Source organism: Aotus nancymaae, unplaced genomic scaffold (genome assembly GCF_030222135.1).
Source record: "Aotus nancymaae isolate 86718 unplaced genomic scaffold, 86718_ANA_hifiasm-v0.15.2.pri h1tg000002l, whole genome shotgun sequence".
Taxonomy (NCBI): domain Eukaryota; kingdom Metazoa; phylum Chordata; class Mammalia; order Primates; family Aotidae; genus Aotus; species Aotus nancymaae.
Window position 1 is genome coordinate 14,882,175 of NW_026988413.1, and position 16,557 is coordinate 14,898,731.

At 53.7% G+C, this 16,557-nt stretch overlaps 1 protein-coding gene across 5 annotated transcripts; it reads right to left on the reverse strand.

Moving 5' to 3' along the window:
- Nucleotides 1-195: 195 nt before the first annotated feature.
- On the reverse strand, nt 196-16,105 carry EPHB6 (EPH receptor B6). Of its 5 annotated transcripts, none has more exons than XM_064372741.1 (20): nt 15,984-16,105; nt 10,474-10,615; nt 8,578-8,599; nt 8,410-8,487; nt 8,057-8,255; nt 7,678-7,742; nt 6,604-7,405; nt 5,741-5,896; nt 5,023-5,379; nt 4,736-4,860; nt 4,381-4,543; nt 3,549-3,663; nt 3,223-3,275; nt 2,907-3,026; nt 2,528-2,775; nt 2,141-2,314; nt 1,341-1,490; nt 897-1,090; nt 616-771; nt 196-505 (listed from the first exon to the last, which is right to left on the reverse strand). In XM_064372741.1, exons 5-20 carry the CDS (start codon nt 8,154-8,156, stop codon nt 397-399), a joined length of 3,087 nt encoding a protein of 1,028 aa, XP_064228811.1. In that variant the 5' UTR covers nt 8,157-8,255; nt 8,410-8,487; nt 8,578-8,599; nt 10,474-10,615; nt 15,984-16,105; the 3' UTR covers nt 196-396. The 5 variants fall into 5 exon arrangements, with proteins under 5 accessions (XP_064228811.1, XP_064228806.1, XP_012302867.2 ...); XM_064372736.1 differs by having other exon boundaries at nt 8,384-8,487; XM_012447444.2 differs by lacking the exon at nt 8,410-8,487 and having other exon boundaries at nt 2,141-2,311; nt 8,527-8,599.
- Nucleotides 16,106-16,557: the final 452 nt, after the last annotated feature.

Here is a 16,557-nt window from a genome sequence, read left to right on the forward strand (position 1 = left end):
AGAGAGGATTGGCTCTGGAGTGGGGTGAAGTGGGGCTAAGCCTTGCCAATTCCACCTTCAATAAAGTCGTTCTCCGATCCCTGCCCAGCTCCCCTTCTGCATCTGTGGGGTGCCATCTGCCTGCCCCACTCCTCTGCTCCTCCTGCGAGGTCTCCCTCACTCTTCTTTGCAGACTGAGGCTTCACCACACTGAACTTGCAAATTCCCTTCTTTCCCTTTAATGAGGAGGAGGCTGGTGGAGAGGCGGAGGACCGGGGAATGCAGCATCGGGAGGGTCGGGTTTGGTGTGGGGCATCTCTCACAGAGGCTGCTGGAGCCCACTCATGTCCCACATGTCCCTTCTTGGACCAGCGTCCAGGGGTGAGTCACGGGCATCGTCAGTCCCTGGCAGCGACCTCAGACCTCCACCGAGCCCTGCTGCCTCAGGTGCTGCTGAAGGAGCTGGATATGATGCAGCAGTTTCTTCTGGTGGCCAGCCAGGGTGATGCCCAGGGCGGGCAGGTCTCTGGTGGGGAGGGAGGGGGTCAAATCTGGGCCAGCTTCTCCGAGATCCCCAACACCACCCCCAGCCAGGGGCCCGGAGCGTTCGCCCCCACCCCAGCACTCCCTGCTTACTCCAGGCTGAGCTGAGCCACGTCACTGAAGGTGCAGAGGCCAAACTTGGAGAAGTTGTCCTGGTAGCACTCCAGTCCAATGGCTGAAAGCCAGGCCTGGGGTGAGTCCAGACAAGGAAAGTCCAGGGCCACAGGGGTCAGAAGGGCCTGGGAAGGCCTAAGAGGGGAGGAGGGGCAAGCAGGGTCAAGGTCTCCTCTTCATCTCAGCCCCTCTCCTCAGTTTTCTCTTGGTTTGCATCTACCCTCCCTGCCTTTCCCAGGCTCTAACCCCAAGTTCCACACCTTTCCCCTGGGTCCCCGCCAGCCTGCAGGGTATCTGGCTTGCGGATCATCTTGTCAAATGCAGCCACCAGCTGGTCAAAGTGAGGCCGCTGGGCACGGTCCTTCTGCCAAGTGTCCAACATAAGTAGATGTAGTCCAGGAGGACAGCCTGGAGGCGGGGGCAGCCGGAACTCCTGCTCTATTGCATTTAGTACCTGGAGGGGTCAGAGGAAGACTATGACGATGGGAAGTTTTGCTCATAGAGGGGAGTACTTTCTTGGGTAAGAGGGTGGGGCTGGAATCTGGTGGAAGATGAAGTTGGAGTGGAGAAGGAACTCAAAGATAGGAGGAATCCAAGAGCCATGAGATCTTAGAATACAAATGGAGTAGAGATTGGAGGTCCTAGAATGTTCCAGCCTGGGAGGGATCGGGTGGGAAATCAGCAGTGTCTAGGCCAGCGCTCACCTCCTGCTCACTCATGTCCCAGTAAGGCCGTTCTCCATAACTCATCACTTCCCACATGAGTATCCCAAAGCTCCAGACATCACTGGATGTTGTATGCTTTCCATGTGTGATGACCTCTGGGGCTGCCCAGCGAAGCAAACAACTTGGGCCCTGAGGGGTAAAGTCAAGAGCAAATAGTAATAATCATAGCAACAGTCACGTTTATTGAGCAACTACTACGTGCTCAGATATGTCAAGGGTTTTGCATCAAGCATCTCATCTCATCCTCATAACAACCCTCTAAGGTGGACGATATTATCTCCATTTCACAGAAGCAGAAGGAATAGTCACGTTTATTGGGCAACTACTATGTTCTCAGATATGTCAAGGGTTTTACATCAAGCATCTCATTTAATCCTTATAACAACCCTCCAAGGTGGACGATATTATCTCCATTTCACAGAAGCAGAAGGTGAGGCTTAGAGAATGTGAAGTTGTCCAAGGTCACAGAGCTGGAGAGCGGAGTGTTCAGTGTGTACCCAGCTGTGCTGACTCTGGAGTCTGTGTAACCTCCACAGTGGGGGAAGGGTGGGAGGTCTCCTCTCATCCCTCGCCCCCTTTCTTTGTTTCTGTCCCTGAAATCCCTCACCCCCTCTCGCCTAGGTTTTCATCCCCCCATCACACAGGAGAGCCTCCCTCCTTCCAGGGACTGTAACATCCCACTTGAGGTACCCACCCCAGATTCCAGCTCAACCCCCTACCAGCACCTGCTGGGGCATGCCACAAGGCCCCAGGCTGTGTCCCCAGGGCTGTACTCTCACCTGAGGACTGTGGCCAAGACGGGCCACCTTGCACACCAGGTGGCTATTCACCAGCACGCTGTGAGCAGAGAGTGAGCGGTGGACGAAGGCAAAGCTGGACAGGTACTGCATGGCGGCGGCCACTCCACGCTGCATGGCCACCAGCTGCAGGCTGCTGAACTGGCCCTCCCGCTGCTGAGGGACAGGGGCAGGGGGCAGAGGTCAGTGATGGGAAGAGGGGCAGACAACAGCATGAGAGGGGGGTGGGCGTGGAACCAGAAAACAGCCTGGGAAGGAAGGATGGAGACCGTGGAAGATGGGGTGGGCAGAAGCAAAGATGCAGGACGCTGTCTCCTGGAAGCTGTCCTGGACCCACGGGCCCTCCTCCTTTACCCAGGCCGGACTGACCCTGAGGAAGCTGTCCAGGGGGCCGAGCTCCATGAACTCCGTCAGCACCATGAGGGGTCGGCTCTTGGTGACCACACCCTCCAGCCGCAGGATGTTGGGGTGCTGGAACTGACCCAGCACGGCGGCCCAGCCCAGGAAGGTCATCTGCAGGCTTTCGGCACCCCCGGCCCACAGGGCCTGGATGGCCACAGCCTGCTCCCTCCGTCCCCGAGGCTGCAGGCGGCCCCGGCGCACTTCTCCAAAAGAGCCTGGGAGAATAAGTGTAGGTTGGGGGTGGGGGTCAAGGGTCACAGCGTCCTGCCATGTTTGGAAGGACTCTGGCCAGGGGAGGCCACAAGGGAGCCCGGTCGCTCTGATCCCTGCCTTGCCCCTTCTGTACCTGTCCCAATGACCTCCTCAATCTTGATATAAGCAGGATCGACCTCCCGGGCAAGTTCTCGGATGGCCTGGCAGGGGTCCTCATAGGTGGAGGGGTCGATGTAATACTTCACCCCAAGTCCTGGAGGGGTGTGGAGTATGTTATGAGCAGGTGGTGACAGGCAGGGCTGCCTGCACACCCCAGACATGCCTGCTTACCTCCAGAAGATCGTGCCAAGGAGCTCCCCAAATCTTAGGGGGTCCAGCCTTGCCTGACATGTGCCCTGCCCATGTGCTCCCGCTCCCCCAGCCCCATTATTTCCTCTCCTCATCCCCACCTGGGCTGCTGTATTGCTGCAGCTGCTCCATGTAGCCGGTCCCACGCCGCTTCCTGAGGGACAAATGGTGACCGGGAATGACACTCCTATTCCACCCTCTCGATGCCCCCTTGTCACCCTCGTAGGCTGCTCTTCAGTCGGTCAGTTGAGGGGGGATGCCAGCCTCGCCTTCCTGCCCACCTCCATGCAGGGCCTAGGGCAGGGGCTGGGTGATGGGAGGCGCACTCACCTGGGGTTTCTGCAGGGGGTCCCGGACTTGGCAGGGCTTGAGGTTTGGCTGTGGAGTGAATGGTGCTGGGCAGAGTTGGGCAGGGGTGGGGACTCACCGCTGGAAGACGACGGCCAGCACAGTGATGGCTGCCAGCAGGAGGAAGGCCAGGGCCCCCAGGATGGAGCCAATCACCAAGGAGAGTCTCTCTGGAAGCTGGGAGGACAGCTCCCCTGGGGGACCAGCCACCAGGGTCACAGGTGGGCCAGGCACACATAATACACACACACACACCGTCCCACATCCACAAACACACACATCCCCACAGCTCTCCCACATCCACACACAACACACACACACGTCCCCACACCCTCCCACATTCACACACAGGGACACACACACACACATCCCCACATCTCCCACATCCACACACAGGGACACACATACACACATCCCCACACCTCCCACATCCACACACAGGGACACACAACACACACACATCCCCACACCCTCCCACATCCACACGCAGGGACACATAACACACACACCACACATCCCCACAGCCTTCCCACATCCACACGCAGGGACAGACAACACACACACACACATCCCCACACCTCCCACATCCACACACAGGGACACACAATACACACACCACACATCCCCACAGCCTTCCCACATCCACACACAGGGACACACACACACACACACACACACACACACACACAGGCCTCCCACATCCACACTCAACACGCATACACACCCCTACAACTGCCCCCTCCCCAAATAGCCTCTAGGTCAGCCTCTGAGCCATGAGCACTCTCTTCTCCCACAGAACCTCTGGTTGGGAAACACTGGGCCAGGGTTCAAGGCCGAATAGTCCCTGGGCCTCTCCTCACTACCCCCTTGGGCCTTCACCTGCCCATCTGCACCACCCCACCCTGGCTCACCTTGAGGAAGTGTCTGGAAATAGACTTTGCCCCCGTAGGGGCCGTGGCCGGCAGCAGTCCGGGCCCGCACCTGGAAACCGTAGATGTGGCCAGGGCTCAGCTGTGTCACGGTGGCGGTGTTGGTCTCGCTGGTCAGGGTGAAGGAGTGGGATTCGTCTTCTGCCTGGGGGGAACAGCCACTCACTCCCTGCCTGGCCCCCTTGTGCCCCTGCTTCTGCCCCCAAGGACCCCAGCCTCCCTCCCTGGTCGGCAGGGCTCTCAGACACATTCCCAGCACTGCAGGCCTCTGGCCCCCACTGTGGGGACTGTGAGCTCCTGTCACCCCTGCTGTGGACCCCCAACTCCTCCTGCGCACCTGGTCATAGTAGCGGAGCTGATAGTCCAGGATGTTGCCATTGGTCTGGTCGGGCTGCGGCCAGGACACCGTGATGCTGTTGGATGCCCGGCTCACCTGGTGCACCACAGGGACTGCAGAGGGCACTGCAGTGCAAAAGGGAGATTATTAGGGCGATAGGAGGCCCTGGGAGCTGGTGCAGCTCTGGGGGGAGGGCGGCAGGTTGGACCAGGCTGGAGATCAGGAGTCAGGAAGGGGCCCAAAGGAGCGTAGGCAGGGGACCCTGAAGGCCAGGTAGAAGGGCTCACCTTCATGGCTGGTGCTGACATTGATGGCCGCAGCCTGGGGAGGCTCAGGGCTGAGCTCAGATACCCCATTGACAGCCTGCACCTCTAAGATGTAGGGTACATGTGCTCGGAGTCCCCCCACTAACACTCGGCTCTCGGTCAGGCCCCTCTGGCGAGGGTCGAAGTGGACCTCATCCCTGCAGCGGCGACAAGTGCCCCCACCGCCGCTGGCAGGCTCCTGGCGGCCTTCGCACTCCTTGCACACGACGTTGAAGAGAAGGTCCCCTCGGCCCCCCAGCTCCCGAGGCAGGCGCCAGTGTAGCATGAGCGCCGAGCCTTGCACCTCAAACCAAAGCTCCTGGGGAGCCGATGGAGGACCTGGGGGGCCGGAGGGAGTGGTGGTCCAAGGGACACGAGGGCAGGAATAATGGGGTGATGAAGGAAGGAGCCAGGGGAGGGTGGGTGGCCCAGAGGGAAGGAGACAGAGGAGCACGGGGTGGGGGCAGCCAAGAGAGGCAGGAGGTGGGCCCAGGGGAGGAGGGGTCAGGGACAGAAGTGGGTGCGGACAGGGGAGGATGGGTCAGGGACAGAAGTGGGGGGGGACAGGGAGGGGAGGAAGCCAAGAAAACGGGAAAACAAGTCACTCCAAATGCAGAGATCCCCCCGTGCTGCTGGCTTCTCCCACTTCTAGCCCCTGTCCCAGGCTCCTTCCCATCTCAGGGCTGGGTGAGGAACTCACCAGTGCAGGGGGCCTCTGGTGGGTCGGAACTGGCCCGGTAGAAGCCCTCCAGGCAGGGGCAAAGTGGGGCTGCTGGGTTGGGGGCGTGGCTGCGGGCCGGGCACGGTGCGCAGGGGGCGTTCCCAGCAGAAGCCTTATAGAGCCCCCGAGGGCAGGCTGAAAAGGCAGAGAGAAGAGTGGGGGCGTCATGTGCTCCGTCCACCCACCATGAGCTCCCAACACACAGCAGGCAGGGGACCTCGCAGCCTTCTCCTTCTCAGAACTGGTTCTCCTTTTCTTCCAAGACTGAACCCCACCCTCTCTTCCTTCAGGCAGAGATTTCTCCTGCCATTTGCTAGGACAGAATTGCATTTCCATGGATGCAGAAAGTGAGGTGCGGTGGGGGCTCCAGGCAGGCCCAGTGCCCGATGTGGGTGTTCTGGCTTCTTGCATAAGCTCCCTCTGCGGAGGCCTGCTGCCACTGTCATTCTTCTTAGCTGCCATCCACTGCCTTCCTCTACCTGAGTCTCTGTCACCTGGTCCTGCCAGCCAGGGACCCTCCCAACTGAAGGGCAAATGGGAACCAAAGGCCCCCATTCCACAGTGACCCTGGAGCGAAACTCCTTTCGGTCTCCATCACTTTTCAGGCTAGGAGAAGGCACTTTCTGTGAAAGGCTCCAGAAGATTCCAGAAAGTTCAGATGAGTGGGTGACAGCAAGTTTGACTGCTTTAAGGAAGAAAATTAGGGAAAATAGGGGTCCTTTCCTAAGATGGCTTATTCCTGACCTTTTGCAGATAGAACAAATTTTGGGGTGTTCAGAAGAGGAGCCCAAAGGCTGGGGGTGGGTGGGAGTGTTGGGCCAGTGCAGGAGGAGGGCTCTCACCTTGGCAGGCCTTGTCTCCTCGAGCTGGCTGGTGTCCAGGCTGGCAGCGGCAGCCCCCAACAGCGACCATCCACTTGCCTTCCCCGTTGCAGTGCAGCCTGGGGGGGCTGCCCCCGGCCTGGCCCCCCACTCCATCCTCCTCTGGCTCTGCATGAGCCACACAGGTGCCCAGAGCTGCCACCAGGGAGGCTCCCCCAGCCCCACTGGCCTGCGTCTCTGGAAAGGAGGCAAAGGATCGGAGCACGGCGGGGCAGGTGTAGGAGAAAAGCCTGACAGCGACCAGGGCCAGGCAGGCCCCGGTGTCCTGGAAGGCCACGTAGAAGCCGCGTTGGGTGAGAGGCCCGAAGCTCCGCTCCTTGACGTTCAGCTGCAGCCCGGCCCGCTGCTGCCCAGCCCCGTGGGGTCCCACAGCCCACGATGCAGAGGAGGAGGAGGAGGAGGAGGAGGAGGAGGAGGAGGAGGAGGAGGAGGAGGGAAAGCTCTCGTCTGCTGCAATTGTGTCCACCTTGGTCCAGCGTTTGAGGTGCCAGGAAGAAACACTGTCAGGGCTGTCGGGCTCCTCTGCCTGGCGGTAGTAAAGGGTGAACGTCTCCCGGCAAGTGCCGCCGCTCACACCCAGGCTGGAGCACGCCCGCACAGAGAAGTGGAGTCGGATGTGGGCCCTCTGGGCGCCCCGACGCTCCACGAAGTGTGTCTGCAGCCAATTGTCCTGCCCAGTGCCTGGAGGGGCCCCTGCCACATGACATGCCTCAAAGGTCCGAGTCAGGCGTCGCTGGTCGTCCAGAACACTCACCTCGTCCCACTGCAGGAAGGGCCAGGAGAAGTTTTAGGGGCTCCGGACTGAAGCAAGGAGAGGTAGAGGGTATAGGGAAGGGGACATATCTCTTCCACTGAGACTTAAAATTAATGACAAACGAAGCAGAGAGGATGCCTTGAAATATTGGTGCTCTACAGGGAGGGAGTCTTATCCCATAATCCTCACCCAGGGTTTCCTTCACGAATGAATTTTACTCTCCAGGGAACAGGGAGGGGCAGGGACAAGGGATTCAGGTTCAGAATTAGAGTGGCACTCACCCCCCCTGGTGGGTAGGTGAGCCAGCCAATCTCAGATGTCTCTCCGGTGGTGTCCAGCAATACCTCTGCACAGAAATAAGAGACGCACACAGTGGCCAAGCCTCCAGCCAGCAGAGCCAGCCCCTACTCCATTCCACTGGGAACAAAAGAACCTCCCCCAAACCCCCGCTCCTCCGCCCACGTCTTTGCTAGCAGGAGCACAGCTGTCCGTCGGGGTCCTTTCTCTGACAAATCTGATGTAGGTCTTCGTTATCCTCACCATGCCGTTCCCTTTATTGATGTGTTCACCCTTATCTACCTTTTCTGAATCTTTCCCACTTGCCCCTTGCACTGGGTCTCATCGGCAGGTCGGGGTTCTTCTGCCTCCCATCCCTCTTACCTTCCAGAGCCAGAACTGAAGACACCAGAAGCAGGACCCATAGGCTACACACCATGCCCGCCGCTCTGTTCCCTAACTGGGCAGCCCCTTCAGTAGCCATGGGGCATCTTCAGGGTGTCCACCATCGCCCCAGCCTCCACCCTGCTCCTGGGTGGGGCTGCAGCTTTTGCAAGACTCAGTGTACAGCTAAGCTTGCTTCCTGAGGAGACACAGAGGACCAGAAGAGGCAGGTGGGAGGAAAGTGTTTCTTCATATACAGCCCCGGCTCCCAAAGCTGACCCCGTGTCTGTGTCTGCTCTGCAGCTCTCAAATCGCCCCAGCACCCACCATGGGACGGGAGCCAGGTTGCGTACTGTACTGCCTCTCCTGAGCCTGTGCAGATTCGACTGTCTTGACCCTGTCTCTGTGTTCATTCCTCACGGCTCTCCCTCCTAGAAATGGAGCACAGGATGGTTCTGGGTCAATCTTACCCTTTATTTCCTGGAAGGAGTTATTCCAGTTCTTTCTCTTTGTTTACTTGCCTTCCTTCCTCCAACAGCCTCCCTGTATTGGAAGTTAGAAGATTCTCATTAAAGGCAGCTGGTTAAGAAGCGGCTCCATCCCACGGAGGCATGAATTGAATTCTCACAACACTGCCCCACCCCCAACGGACCTGGATGCTCTAGAAATTTCAGAGAGGCAGTGAAGCGGGAGGGACCCAGGAAGATGGCTGTGGGGTATGATGGGAGGGAAGGGACCAGAATAAATGCAGAAAGAACACAGGCGTAAAGATTCAGGCTGATAAATGAGACGGTGCAGGGACGGGAGAGCTATGGAGGTCTGGCATACACTTTGTGAACAAAGATCCTCATGCCCCAAGGGGCACATGTTTTTGTATAGCTTACAGAAGAATAACCCTATGGCTTTAGCATGTGGAAAGATGCTTCTTGTGTGCTCACATTTAAAGGAAACCATGTTAAATCCACAGCAACAGGCCATTTGTTACAGAAAAAATATTTGTGCCCCCCGCCCCAATTCGTATGTTGAAATCTGAACTCCCAAGGGGATGGTATTAGAAGGTGGGGCCTTTGGGAGGTAATTAGGCCATGAGGGCAGAGCCCTCACTAATTATGAGAGTAGTGCCCAGATGAAAGAGACTCCAAAGGGCTTTTTAACCGTTTTTCTGCCATTTGAGGATACAATAAAGAAGAAGGCAGGCTGCGTGCAGTGGCTCACGCCTGTAATCCCAGCACTTTGGGAGTCTGAGGTGGGTGGATCACGAGGTCAGGAGATCGAGACCATCCTGGCTAACATGGTGAAACCCTTTTTCTACTAAAAATGCAAAAAATTAGCTGGGCATGGTGGCGCGTGCCTGTAGTCCTAGTTACTCGGGAGGCTGAGGCAGGAGAATCACTTGAAGCCAGGAGGTGGAGGTTGCAGTGAGCAGAGATCATGGCACCACTGCACTCCAGCCTGGACAACAAGAGCGAAACTCTGTCTAAAAAAAAAAAAAAAAAGGAAGAAGAAAAGAAGAGGTCAGTCTGAAACCTAGAAGACAGCTTTTGTCAGGAACTGACCATGCCGGCACCCTGATCCTGGACTTTCCAGTATCCAAACTGTGAGAAAGATATTTCTACTGTGTATAAGTTACTTGATCTATTGCATTTTGTTATGGCAGCCACAGATGCCTAAGACACCATCTTTACCATGTTGGAGAAGGCATGGGAAATAGGGTCTCTTGTACATGCTCTGCTTGAGTTCAAATTGGAATATTCTCTTGGGAGGACAATTGGGTAGTATCTTTCCAGTAGCTACATTGTAAGAATTTGTCCTTCAGGTACTGTATATTTGTATGGGTTTGCATAGATGCTTGAATGAAGACATTAATTGCAAATTGTTTATAAGAGAAAAGGCTGTAAACTAAGTGTCCATCAATTGTAAGATGGTTAAAAATTATGACATATTCGTAGAAAGAAATATGGACAACTGTTTACAGACTGATATGAAAATCAGTTCCAAGTGAAAGTGGGACAGTGGAGGACAGTGTAAAGTCAGCTCCCATTTGTTAAGGACATATAGATATACATATATATGGAAGGATCGATGGAAGAACATCCAAAATCTGTGAAAAAAGGCAAAGGAAGTAGACTCAGACCCAGTCAAGGGAGACCTACTTTTGCTGTAGTCTCTTTAATTGTATCCGTTTTAATTTTTGCATTCTTAAACTCTTGCGTATGTATTATTTTTTCAACTAAATCATTAGGGTTTTCTTTAAAACTATAGGATAACTGTTTAGTAAAGTTAATCAAAATAGTGCTCATACCCTCATAATGACGTCTCAGAACTATGCAGTAAGCTGCCTCTTATGTGAAACCTTCCTGTGCCTTCAGAAGGCACGCCACTGAGCCGATGAGCAAAAGAACAGAAGGAATAGCTACCTCCAGTGTCACAATGAAGACAAACAGGCTTGGCACCGCCTTTGCATGTTGATCTAGAGACTGGTGGTTCTCTGTCTCTCCTCTGACTGAGTCTCAGAAGTCCGTGAATCGGGTGGACTAGAGCAGTACAATCTCTTTATTTCTGCGGAGAAGAAAAAGAGGCATGTTGTCCAGATTGCTAAAAAGACACAGAACTAAAAGGAAAAAAAAAAGCCAATTAGAAGAGAAGTTGTGAATTGTTTTTCCTGGATCTATATGGGCTTGTGATTGTTGAAAACTATGATAAAACTAAAAACAAACTATGAAACTTTATTTAACTGTGACAAATCTGAAAATCATAATTTGATTCCTACTGATTGTTTTTCTGGCTGTGCTCTCCATGAAGTTATCATGGAGAGATACCATTTTTACATACGTGTGGGCTGATGCAGAGTGGACACCTGCCAACTTGCCCTTGAAACTCACCTTTTATACATCTTTAACCCTAGTTGTGAAACAGAGAGTTCAGTTTACAGCCTATGAAGACAAGTAAGGAGCATTTCCATACGGCAAATTGGTCTTAAGTAATGTTCTTTGCAGATACTTTCTGAAATGCTACTAGGATCCTTCACAGATGAAATAAATGCTTTGCAGAAGAATGGGGAGATCACGCAGTAAAAAGTATGCATAGCTATCAAATTCTGTAACCCTGGCACCATCACCAATGGCTGTTTAATAAATATCCTGAAGTAATTCATGTTGTAAGTGCACCCCCTCAAACTCTCAATGGCTTAATTTGGTGACGTGCTTGACACACTGAAGCAAACCAGAGTCACAGAGTCCTTAGAAACACTGTTATCAGGGACAGAAAACGCCGGCAGCAAGTTTTTAAACAATGAAGGCTATTTTACCATTCGCCCAGAAGTTATTCTTTAAAATAGTCTCTTTCTTTCAGTCTGAACATAGATGGATTCTGTAATCTGTATAAAGAAGAAACAATAAGCCCTGTGTCTTCCCAAGCTTACAACTAGACAAATAATCATGGAGAAGGAATAATAAATATTTTGGAAATATTTCAATGAATTATTTTGAAAGACAGACAAGCAAGATAGAGAAGATGCACTGCAGATAATATCAGCTGTCCAATGTAGAACACTCTGGAAGATGAATAGCAAGATATCTGCTTTGATGACCCGAACTACAAGGAGCACAGTCACTTGCGGCTGCAATGGGGCGTGCTTGCATAGGCTTAGCGTGGCTCGTAATGACAACATGAAGCTGGCCTCCCTCCAGAAGATCCAGAAAAGAGCAAAAGCAATTATGAAACGTGCATGTTAAGGCCACTCAACTTCTGCTATCAAGAAGCAGCATAAAGAAAAGAAGAAAATGGAGACACTGCCTGTGGATGGCCACTTCAGCAATTTTTTGGAAATTTTACTAAGAACAAAGATATTCATTAAAAAGAAATGTTTGAGGATCTTAAAAGTACCCCGAAGGATACTTCTAATGTTTGATGAGGACTCTTTTATATTTGGCTCCAGAAGATTGAAGATTATAAATAAATCTTTTCAGAAAAAAAAATGTTGCTGAGTCAGACTAGTAAGTTAGGTGAGTTCTTGCTTATCAAACAAACCAGATGAATTCAAGACTTTTATGTTTTTAATATATAAAAAAATGGGTGTATCCCTGTTGCAGGAATCCAAATACAGAAAAGGGAAACTTTATTAAGATATGGAATAAATTGCTGTCAGCAAATTCATACCACTGCAGATTCTTTTGAAGCCAATTTCAAAGGCAGAAACTAAGTGACAAGAACACGGCTGCTCCACATGCCTGGAATACTAAGCAAGCAAGACTCAGAACCTGATTTTTTAAAGGTGTCTTCAATGGTTATGGGCATGGGGCACCTTCTGCATTGGGTCCAGGAGAGCATCTCAGGCACAGGCCAATACATCTCTCCTGCCACAGAGACGGGAAGCAGCCTCTGCAAGGCCAGGCCCCTTGCTCTTCTCTCACAGCCTGCTTGAGATTCCTCTCTCCTTCAACTCACGAAAGGAACTGGTCAGTATTTAGACATTCTCTAACACAAGGATGTGCAAAAGAACTTCTCTCCTTTAGAAAAACATTCACATTTCAGATGTGTATAAGGTTTTAAAAATACAAAAGCAGAAGCAGCAGAAATGTGAATATAAAATAATGGTGGAGAAAATGAGACTGATTAGACAAAGTTTTAGGTAACAAAAATTGCAGTCTGTGACTTTATGGTATTTTCTCAGCTTCTTTCATAGATATATCATTTCATATCTTTTTGATACAGTAGAGATAATGGGTCCACAAGCCTGCTACATCTCTTTGGTTTACAAAAATAAGACAGTTTCTTAGGCATCGAGATTGTGTTTTGTTTTCAGAAACTGGCCAAAATTAAAGATTTGTAGGATCTTTGATTACAAAGCATAGCTTATGAGTTATGTTACTATAAAAATGAAAGATTTAAAAGTAAATTAAATTGGTAAATCGGTAAGAATTTAAAAAATTAACCGTGCTCCAATTAAATGCTAAATATGATACTTTCATGAGCAAATCAAGCTTACTTAATATAGTTTATGCACCTCAATCCACAAAGTGAATTTTTAAAGATTAAGTAATGCAAGCCAAATAAACTTAGAGGAAGGTAGGCAGAAGACATATTAGGCCATTCAAATGGGTTACTGTGGGAGGTAGAAATGAAGGATTGTAGGTGGGGGCATTAATTTTGTCATATATATAATTCAATTATTTTTCTTGCTACAGTAAGCATACCTTATTTTTATAATTAGCATACAATCTCATAATTAAAATCTAAACACAAAAGAAAAATATTTGTCAAACCTAGACAAATGAGCATATGTCTACATTTTATTCACTCTCCACACCGTTTCCCTTCTAGGATTCAAAATATCCAGAAATGTTCCTCTATAAGAAGAAGGTAGAGATGGAGAGACAGTAGGGGCTGAGAATGAATGAGTGAAATCGTGCCAACAAGAAAAGCAAAATAATTTTTATGCCGGGCTACACTTTAAGCTTCTCTCCCAAAAAGTTCCTACTGTCTCGCTGCTGGCATCATGCATGCTTCTCTTCAATGATGTCAAGCAAGGGGCTGAGACGATGAAGGGACAGAGGGGAACCCAGGGGGCTGTCCGCTGGGAACACATAGTAAAGGGCATGGTCCCAAAGCGAGCCCAGACAGGCACAGTTTTGTGAGACAAAGCAGGCTGCAGAGTCCAGTAGGGACAGGACAGTCCCAAGGCCAAGAGGGCTTGAGGTTTTATGTCTGGTGTGGTTGCTGGGCCGGTCCTTACACCTGTGAGCCACCAGGTCAATGTGGGAGGGGTCAGCACCACAGGCCCTGCCCCCCATCCTGTTCCACAGCTGTTAAATGCCCAGGAAATTCCAGCATAATCCTTGCTCAGCTTAATGCTGCAGCCTCTATCCTTTAATCTCCACCTTGGAGATCTCTTCGTGATCTGGCCTCCTGCCTTGAGAAGGATCCCATCATCAGGCTTTATGGAGGCATCCAGGACAGACAGTGAGGAGGTGGCTGTCCTCCGGCTCTTCTATCCCCTGCTGTCCCGGCTGGAGAAGCCAATGTGTAGATTACCTAGCAGAGGACAGTCCTGTGTCCCTGGAGGCCTCCAGTCCCTGAGAATGTCCCCCAGAGCACTGTGACTCAGACAAATGTGCCTCCCACTCCCAGGCTGTGGAGCTGGGGGAGGCTTTTAAGATGCAGGCAGTGTCTAGGTCTAGCCAGACAGCCACTTAGAATGAGCCACTCTGTGCACTGACGGAGGACATGCGTGGCTCTGGAAAAGAGCATAAGGGAGGGTGTAGGGGCAGGAGGCAAATGTGCCTGAGAGATGAGTAAGTAGAAGGTTGTGGAAGAAGGCCCCTGAGTGCCAGGAGTAGCACCCGCGTCAGCAGTGCCTGAGGATGTGTCTACCTAGCGAAGTGTGTAAGGGAATGTGGAGGAGGTGAGGTGGGCGGGAGTAGATGCTGTCTGTGTCGAAGGGGGTGCTTTCCTGTGGCAGAAGATGCACATCAGTGCTGGATCCAGAGTGGTCCCATGGGCCCTTCTTCCTCACTCTTGGCCCCTGCTCTACCGCTAGTCTTGCTGTCAGTTGCTCTTGGCCCCAGGAGGTGCTTCTGCAGAAATGTCTGGGCTGGGAGAGGGAGCCAAGCAGAGAGGGAAAGAAAGGGAAACCTGAGGCTTCCCAAACCTTCCAGAACCTGCCATCCTCCTTCCACCTGGAGTGGGGAGTGGGGTGGGAACTCAGGGTCTAGGGCCCAGGCTCAGGACGGGGTGATGGCTGGGAGAACAGCTGTCCCAGAAGGAGGATCCTGCCTTTCCCATGCTCAGCCCACCCCAGCCTGTTGCTCCCCAGCATTCTGGTAACTCAGCATCACTGCCAGCCATCTTCTTGCACCCTGAATGGAGCAATAAGCTCCAAACAAGTCCTCCTTCTAAGGCCACCAGGTAAGTACATAGGCACCCCCATCCTCATCTTCCTTTGAGAAAAAAGGCCCATTGCCCTGAAAAAGCCAAATGCCCCCTGAGCAGCACTCAGAAGCCTCAGTGCTCCAGTGCTCCATAACTTGGGCAGATTCTGTGGTCTACTAAGAGACCTGCACAGTTCCCTCCCACTGGCTTCTCAGCTCAGGACCAGCATCTCCCCTCCTAGAGCCTGAGTCAAGTTCCCCTGGAGGGTGGAGAGCCTGGGTTAACTGATTGGGAACAGGCCCAGCCGCTCCGCTCCATGGGCACTGCCAGGGACATTACAACATTCTATGCTGGGTCCATGCCAGCTCCCCCAGGGATGGGAGGAGAAAGGGTGCCAGACGGCCAAGATCGGTGGGTGGGGGTGTGGGGCAAGCAGGGCCAAGCACCCAGATGGAGGGAGCAGGGCGAGGGGTGGAGCTGGGGCAGGAGCACGCAGTAGACTTTGGTTGCACGTTGGGGGTGATGGCTGGGTAGCAGGGACCAAGCCTTCCTTCCACATCCAGTGCTAAACTGTGGTCATGGGGCTAGGGTGGGGAGAGTGCCATGTCGGGAGCTGGGGACAGGTGTGTGGTCAGACTCCTGGCTCCTCCCAGCTCCAAGGGGATTGGAGTGATGCCACTGGAGTCAGAGGGGTGGCAATCCTGTTCCAAGCTGGGAGCTCAGACTCTGCGAGGACCCTCCCAGATTAGGACTCCCAAGCCAGAGCCAGAGGAGGGTCTCTGGGAATTCAACTGGGGGATCCAAACAGCAAGACTGATGGGGTGTCAATGATGCCTGATCAGAGTGGGGCGAGACCTGCGGTGAAGGGTAGCCAGGTTGACCGGTTCCTCATCCTTTATGAATCCCACTCTGGCCTTGGGGAAGGATCCTCAGTACTCCCCCAGGAAGCCACCTAGGGGCTGGGGAGCCCCTTTACCCTTGCAAACCTTAATTCCTCTTTCCCCAAGCATACTGTCCCCGATCCCCACATTGCAGCCTGCGAATTCCCCGGGCTCACCTTCCCGTTGGCCGCAGTCTCTGCAGGTCTGCGCCCCCGAGGCCTCGCAGTGGAGCTGGGGCTCCTGGAGCTCGCAAGGTGCCACCTGCGTCTTCTCCAGTCGGGGGACCCCGCTACCCCCGGCCCGGGTCCGTTCGGCGCCGCGAGTCCCTGGGATTCCGGGGCGGACCTGGCGCTGGCGGCAGGGGCTGCTCCAGAGGTGGGGCGCCGGGAGATCGTGGGGGCCCGCGTCGCGATCGCCGTCGCCAAGCTAGGTCCCGGGTCCCGCCGCCCGCTGCTCTAGAGCCGCGGCTGGAGCGAGCGCAGCCCGGCCCGCCCCCTCCGCGTCCCCTCCCAGCCCGACCCGCCCCTCCAGCCCCCTCGGCTGCCTTCCCACTCCCCTCTTCCGGGGAGCCGAGCCCGCCCTCCCGGCCTAGGCGACTAGTGCGCGGCGCCCGCTCCTCCGCCCCGGCGCGCGGGGGAGACGCGGGGCGCGCCCGGGGCCCCGCCTGTGCGCCGGGGAGGGGGCGGCCTCTTCCCGCGGGTCTGGGCCGTGAGGCTCGCACGCGTGGGGCGCCTGCAGGAGGCGGGAAGT